The sequence below is a fragment of the Stegodyphus dumicola genome, chromosome 3 (genome assembly GCF_044657685.1).
Source record: "Stegodyphus dumicola isolate Sdum_Otavi_A_Nest chromosome 3, ASM4465768v1".
In the NCBI taxonomy this organism is placed as follows: Eukaryota; Metazoa; Arthropoda; class Arachnida; order Araneae; family Eresidae; genus Stegodyphus; species Stegodyphus dumicola.
In genome coordinates this window covers 45,143,309-45,151,505 of record NC_140770.1, presented here as the reverse complement: position 1 = coordinate 45,151,505, position 8,197 = coordinate 45,143,309, and the positions used below count along the sequence as shown (strand labels likewise).

Below are 8,197 nucleotides of genomic sequence, written 5' to 3'. Positions count from 1 at the left end.
AGCTGTAATTAATAAGTTTTGATTAATTCATAATATATGGCTGTAAACATTATTTCTAGTGTAACTGATAACTTGCCGTGATACTTTAGGTGGCTCATATTGCCCATAAATGTCTACAGACCAGTGATCAGAGAAATACATACGTGAATTCCAGGTCGAGCTACCAGTGTTCAGTGCTTTTTGCTCTAAAAGGTTTTTCTATAATGCACACCAGTCTAAAGTTGAATTGTTCATACTTCTAGAGAGATAAAATACGTAATTTTTACATCAGATTAAAAGGTTGGATTAAAATAAAACTTATCTTATTAATTCAGGTAATTAGTTTTGGATTAGATAATGAACAAATTTAGTTTCAAAGTACAGTATTTTCCACATCACTCATTTAGTTCATTGATGTTTCAGCAAAATGTGACATGTTCACAGTGTAACAAAAATAAAATGTAATAAAGTGACAACAATTCTTAAATAATTTTATTAGGAAGCAAACTTACAACTTTTAGGAAATGTATTTAAACAGTTTGAATCTGTACATGTTTTTGATTTGTAGCAAAATACAATAAATGGATGGCTTTCAGAATTTGCCGTTTTTTTGTTTTATTCATATTTTTGAATTCATAATTTCTGAATGATGCTAAACCTATAATTATTCCAAGTAGTACTTTTGTATATACGCGTCTTGAAAATATCATTGAAAAAGATTACAAACAATGAAAAATTTATTTTAAAAATCTATCACCTTTGTAGAAGAAATATATTAAAATTTTTCATTCTTATGGTTCTTAGTAGAAATATCTTTCCAAACTCTTAATGCAGAATATACCTGAGAAATCTTTGCGTTATCTTAAAAATCTCCTTCTAGAGTTTATAATTTAATAAATATGGAAATAAAAAAATTTACCGGAATGAATCAATTATCTAGACAATATAATTAAATAATTTGCTTCAGATAATTCAGAAAAAGGAGTAAAAGGTAGCAGGAGATAAATGACATTGGGATTCTAAGTACAATACAATCAACAAAAACAAACTATTAATACAAAATTAAATACTCATGATATAATACTTTCAGGCATACAGTGTTACTAATACTAGTTATGTACCAGGCTTTCTAAAATGGAAATTATAGTGAAATGCGTAAGAAGCATTCAGCATACAGTGAGGACTATGAATATTTCAAAAATTTGGCATCATTATCACGTTTTACTCAGAGCATTTATCCGAGAATCTGATGCTGAGGTCCTTAGTCTGTGCTACGATTAAATAAATTATTTTTCCGTCGAACGAACAGTTTGCCCTTTAACCACGGTCCTTGCAATTTCATTGGCTGGAAATCATCACTTAAGCATCTCTCTCTAGCACCAGCTGTTGCGACCAGACAAAAACTGTGCAACTGGCTGTTACCGTATATTGGACCACCTCTACCTTTCAGTATCACCGCCATGTTCAGTTGTTTTACAACTAGATCCACTACTTCCCTAGCAGTAGTTAATGGCGTTACATGCAATTTCACGCTAGTTCCACTCGGTAATCCAGTCTCGTAAGCTGCGTAAACTCTTATAATTCCAGAGTTTTGAGAGTGAGAGGGAGCAGGAGATGATAACTGCAAAGCATCATCACCGTTTTTACTGTCTTTGTGGCATTCCTCATCGATACTGCAAGCACTGTCTTTTGAGTATATACTCAGCTTATCATCATCACCCGCAATATCCGCCGAAGACAAAGATTTGAGGCTTCCGGCAAATGAACTGCGGATGCTGCTTCTGTAATTGGACTCTTTCTCAAAGTTCGAGTCGTCCAGTCTTTCTGCACTGTGAGCTTTGGATCCACTGTTGATGCTATCACTGTCACAAGATAAGTCCGTATAGCTTATTTGCAAACGGGATGTTGACGAACAACGACGGATCTGCTTCCTTTCCACGTCCATGAGCCTCACTAATGGTGTAGGACTGGTGCGAGTGCTCTCGGCAATTTGCTTCATTTGTTCAGGCAATGTTATGCTAGGTGAGTCTGGACTAGAAAAGTTAGTCCAGATGTCTTTCAATGGAATTCCGTTGGAACCTTGTTTATCACGAGCAAATGTAAGAACATCCATAATCCATCGTACTGCTCGCCACATATTGTCAACTTGAGTCTGAAATTCTTGCAACTGGCTGAGGCGAGATTTGGCTTCCGATAGCTCTGACGTTGAGAAAGCCTAGGAAAAAGAAAGCATGCTTTGAGATCGTGAACTAATAAACAACTTAACTTTACAAGAATATTGAATCAACCATGGCCTTGCAGTTGCCTAGAGAAATTACAGTAATATAATAATAAAAACGAGATTAGTGAAAAGTGTTTTTAAAAGTAATAACAAGTACCTTTAAAATAGTGTTCTTATTCATACATGCAAGAAAATTTATAAGCCTCAACGACTAAATGTTTATTGAAAAGATGGTTGCAAGCATTAAAAAAGCTACAACTTCTGAATATATCTTTCTGTAAAAGTAAACGAAATTTAACTTTTCATAATGGCCCTCTATGATGAAAATTTTAACTATCAAAATACCTATATTGTTGCTAAAGATCATTTAGCAGAAAAGAAAAACTGGCACGTAACAAGCCAAACTGCTGTTGAAAAATGTTCCAAAATTATGAAAACATGCACTCTCTCTTTCTGTCTTTAAAAAAAAAAAAAAAAATGCATTTTAGGAGTCGCATGCGGTAAGGCTCGTAAATGTTTACTATAAGATAAAACGTGACCAAAGCTGCTGTAGTTTGAAGGCTTACCTTACTTTACTTATTTCTAAGATGATACCATCGGTGTACAACCAATTATTCAAGGTATGCAATTTTAATGATTAAATTGCCGATGACAGGAATGACAGTTTTCAGATATGGCAGAAATTAAAACTATTTTAAATAAATTTTATAGTGTGATTAAAGTGCCTGTATTTTCTATGCATAAAATCAGTGCAATATTCCCCTCTCAAATCTTTAACAGAAAACTACGTTCCGTATACGTACACAGCCTCCGTATACGTACAGCCTATCTGAAAGCAGCAGCTGCAGATTATTTTACTTTGCTTCTTAAAGACTGGTCTTTGATAAGTAGAACTAATTACAGTTTCTTTGAATTTAGAATAGAGAATATAAAAACTAGTTTAATACTGGGAGTGAAAAGGCTTTAAAAATAGAATAATCTAACTTTTTATAGGGCGTCGCCGTACAGGAGGGTTCAGCTGCTAAAATATTCATTTTGATTTAATAAATGAAACTCAGAATGTTTCATAGCTTTACGTGTAACATTTCGGAAAATCAGTGCAAGGAAATTTTGCTGATTTAAAGACATTTTACAACGCTTACTTTTAATTGATATTAATTATATTTATGCTAAATATTCTGACCCGCAATTAAATATGTATATACAGTGGTACCTGGATATACATCCGATACATATCGTAGACGTATACCAAACGAGCTTATCCAATAAAAAATAAAGGAAAAATAATTAATCCGTTCTTACAAAAATCCTATTGGCATTATTATAATACTGTTTAAGACTAAAATACAAATGCCGCATAAATGAAGCACTGTATTTGATATTATGGGAATGAGAGAGCGGATGCTCTAGTGAAAGATGCCAGCCTGGGGGTTGGGACCGAAAAGGTTTCTATTCAAGATTCGAAAAAGAAGACATGTACTATAATATATAACAAGCTTATTACAGATTGGAAAAATCTGTGGGATCTCTCTGAAAGAAACAAAAATTATCTAAGGTGTTTAAAAATTAGCAAAATAATGCGAATTTTAGGAGATGTAGATGTCAATCGAATTCTCACTGCACATGGAAGATTCACTGCTTACTTAAAAAGGTTCCACCTCCAGGAAAATTATTATATATGTAAAGTTTGTAATAAATTCGGCGATTCAAAGCACTTCGTCGAGGATTGTTGCCTAACTGGAAGTGTGAGAGGAAAATATAAATTTGTGAAGTTTGAAGATTTATTTAGTAACTATAAATTGTTTAGAAAATTTGCAGGAGATATTATGCAAACTGTGATTGAGAATAAGAAGAATATTGGTATCGAGATATATCAAAGCAGAAAATCATATTGAAAACAGAAATAATTGAGGTAACTTATAAATTTAAGATGAATTTGGATAATATAAAGAAGATTTGAATAATAACAACTAATTGAAAGCAACACTTATAAAGATTTTAAACTTAGGAAAGAAAAAACCGAAATGGAAACCATACATCTATATACTAATTTCACCGAGAGTGTTTGGAATGTATATATCTGCTTTACGGTTTTTTTAAGCTTTTATGTTCGTTTTATGTGACTGTATGATCTGAACTTATTACCAAATGTTTATTAAGTTTGTTATTTTTCGTTATGATAACCTTTTTTTTTTTGTTATGCTTTGTGGCTTGGCCTGTCCATAGCCATATGGCAGGTTTCGTCTGCTAGGTGGGCTGGAGGCCAGTGCTTATAACTAACTAACTATACATAAATGTTTTCCTACTACCTAGATCAAAATCAATTTTTCAACATTATTTGACGCCGTCTCAAATCACTTGAAAATTCAGAGCTATAGCGCGGATTGTTTACTGAAGTGTAGCAACAGGCATAATAGCCTGTTGCTATGTCAAGGGTAGTCTTAGTATTGTCTTGAGAGAGGTAAAAGTCGTATACCAAACAAATATCTTACCAAACAAAAGTTTCGCGTCCAGACAGGACGTATATTAAGGACCCCTATCCCACTTTTGGAAAAAAAAAAAAACTAGGTCTCTCTACCTGTGGATGCTGAGTCCCACTTTTCTTGCCATTGACACAATATATTTTCAAAAGTAATTCTCTTTAGGTAAGAGGTTATGAGTTTCACAAGATGCTTTGTCGGGCTTTCAGCATTCACTGCCGATGTAGCGAGCTTATCTGTCTTTTCATTGCCTATGATCCGCACGTGAGCTAATACCCAGAAGGAGTGCGGACGTAAGTAGGGGGATATTGAAAAAGAATTTTTTTGAGCTCTTGTACATGAAAACTCCTGCTTTGCCACCCAAGTTAGTGACCAATGACAGGCTGATATGGCTCCTTGCCACGATGAATATCGTGGGCTTGTATTGACTATTGCCAGACAAGTGGGATTAGTAGCAACAACTCCTGCTTTTATTTCCTCTAATCGCTTCCAGGCTAGAGGCCGAGCCACTGAATGTTATGGGTTTGACTCTGAGTAAACTCAAAATTTAATTTGCTTATTCTTCAAATCTCACCTTATTCTTCAAATGTTGGAGGTGCACTGCGCAATCAGTCAAAAGTAAAAAGAAATACATTGCCATACACCACTCGTCGCCAAATGACATAGAGGTATGATGACGCTGATGATAACACCATAATGAATAGCAGTCCCTACACCATCCGACCAAACTGGCAAGATTTTACACAAGAATGCCTCACACCATGCTGCCACTTGATGCAGGTGGGGTGTAAATTTAAAGTGAAGCATAAATCTTACAAACATATATAGCTTTATCATGGGATTCGAAATTAACACTGTAGTTTTAGGAAGTAGTGACTTCATTAACACCACTACAATCTAGCCAATCGGAACAGCGATTTTCCTTTCCTTATTTTGTTTTCATTTTTAATCAAGTTTTCGTTAGGAAAGTTAGCTTTCAGTTGAAAAAGATAAACTGAGAATTAATTAACTGACTTAAACAAAACACAAACTTACTTCACGCTGGGCATGGTGAGCGAGCATATTGTCCATTTCCAGTATAGACGACAGGCGTGAGTAACGAGTTATAAAACTCGATTGATACGTAGTCATATGTACTGAAATAAATAAAATACATAAATAAATAAATAAAGATAACTGCGGAACTTAAAATTTTATTACGTTCTTAAATAACCCAGGACGTTAATTAAATTTAGCAGTAGTCGCCACCAAATTAAACAAAATATAATTATTTGTGCTCGTAAGGAAATATTGCGGTATAAAAATGGCAGATTGATTTTCAAAATTATTGATTTGGTTGAGAATACAGAAATACATTGAAACAAAGAAAATCCTTGCAATAAGGAAATACCGAATAGATATAATGCCTTACGTCAAGCATTCCCGAAATGTTTTGTCCATTAAGAACCTCTAGAAATAGCTTAAGATTGCATTAAATTCCTGCATAAAAATGCTACAGCAGAGGGCATCTGATCCTGCTCAGTAAATTATTGATCATTAATAATCCAACCAACATTTTCAGTATTATTCTGAGCACATATCGCCCCCTCCTTGGGACTCTATCTATTTTATCCAGCGTAAGACTTATACTTTAATGTAAGTATCCTTCATTCTTTCATTTCGTGTCAAATAAGTCATTTCTTCATTAATTAATTTCAAATGAAACGAGTAAGAAATCTACTGTGAAAGTTAAATTATTTACTTAATAATTTTAATTGGTTTTATTTAAATATTATTTTAGAACTTTATTAATTATTAAGCTTTCGAAACAACGAAACACGTTATGAAAATGTTATAAAATGTTATATCAAAAATCTTAATTTTTGTAAAAAAAATTGTAATACATATAAGACGCAGTTTGACTATTTGTCTTTTCGATGTTTGCATGAATTACTTTTTCACTTATTTATTTATCTTTTTTTAACTACAGATTCCTCAATAGTTTCAGAAAATTAAATATCTTATAGTTTTTCAGCCTGTCAAAATAAGGCAGACATTTAGAGACACACGATGTTTATCTAAGTTAAATGAATATCACTATCTCAGAAATTCAGGCAAAGCATTTATGCATTTCGAAACAGTCAATACAGACTTACTCATTTCGAATATTTGTATTGGTAACGGAATGCAGTCGGGTCTAGAAGTAATTTCATCACATTGGCCAGGTACAGAGCAAACACTGTCAACAGGGGGCAGTACTAGTATGAAAGCCACATCTTCGCTCAGTTCGATAACTTCTACATCATAATACCTAGAAATGAAAAATAAGAAAACACATTTTAACATTGATTGTGCGTTAGTAAAATGCTACAGTCTAAAAAACATAAGAAGTGTATCTTAGAGTATGGAGGTATCATTTTCAAAACTTTAGTATCAGTATTTATAATACCATGATTAATTTCGCTCTTCTGTGCCGCAACACGTTTATAATTCCTATAATTAAATGCTAACAACAGTGGCTACATTTATTTAGTTAATACCTTAATTTTTATAAAAAAGTTTTGTAAAAACTATGTCATACATCAAAATTATGTATATTTCGTACATGTACTTATGTATCTACTTATGTATGTTCTCAAATGTTTTCTACATATTTAGCATGCAAAAAAAAAAAAAAAAAAAAAAAAAAAAAAAAACTGAAATGTTTCAGATTTTAAATTACGTCCAAAGGGGCGTTTTTTAACATTTTGTGTGTTACCTTTCTTTATTAAATATCATGTTCCTCGCTCTTAAACCATAAGATCCAGTGCAACAGCAATATCGCAAAATAGTTTTAAAACGAGCATATCTTTAGAATTTCCGATACAGAGACTCACGCGCTGGAGATAAAAATGTTTTTTCTGCACAACGTTGCCATTGCTCGCTTTGAAATCCTTGAGTTTGTTAATCAAAAATTCGTCAAAGTTTTAAAAAATAGGAAATCGATCATAAAACAAATTTCAAATTTCCAATTTGTTCTTCCACATGCTCATATTCGTTGGAGGATTACGTTATTCAAAATTCGATGACTCTATGTACCGTTGTTTTATCACAATACGAGAAATATACATACATTTATGCAGATTTTTCATTATTTAATTTCTTCAAATATAATGCAGGACTCTAACATTTTGTGGCAACAGTTTGAAAAGTGAACCGACATTTATGAGTCCGACGCAAAATGCCAAAACGAAACTAATAGTCCTTCGGGATTCGAATCCCTTTGGACTAAAAAAAAAAGTAAAGTTTTTAAGTCTTAAGCACGTATTGTATTTTATCATACAATATCATAATATGACCTATCTCATTATTTTCCTGCTTAGTAAGGAATAAAATTTGTCTATGATTTAAATTTGCTAGATAACATAAGAATAGATATTAAATATTAAATTTAATTTTTCTGTGTAATTTTAAGTATTTTCTGTGTAATTTTAAGTAACTGAATTAATAAATTTCTTCTTAAATACTTTTAGGATTTCTTTCTTAGAAAAAAATTATG

The 8,197-nt window shown here is 32.6% G+C and overlaps 1 protein-coding gene across 3 annotated transcripts in view; it reads right to left on the bottom strand.

Annotated features, from left to right (window-relative positions):
* Positions 1-453: 453 nt before the first annotated feature.
* LOC118198837 (ankyrin repeat and fibronectin type-III domain-containing protein 1-like) overlaps positions 454-8,197 on the bottom strand; it is a 1,134,269-nt gene continuing 1,126,525 nt past the window's right edge. For all 3 annotated transcript variants that reach the window (XM_085812822.1, XM_085812824.1, XM_085812823.1), the window contains 3 exons: positions 6,816-6,970; positions 5,716-5,816; positions 454-2,194 (listed from right to left, as the gene is read on the bottom strand). In XM_085812822.1, the coding sequence (XP_085668948.1) occupies positions 1,241-2,194; positions 5,716-5,816; positions 6,816-6,970 (1,210 nt within the window). In that variant the 3' untranslated portion in view covers positions 454-1,240. The remainder of the gene's footprint in view (positions 2,195-5,715; positions 5,817-6,815; positions 6,971-8,197) is intronic.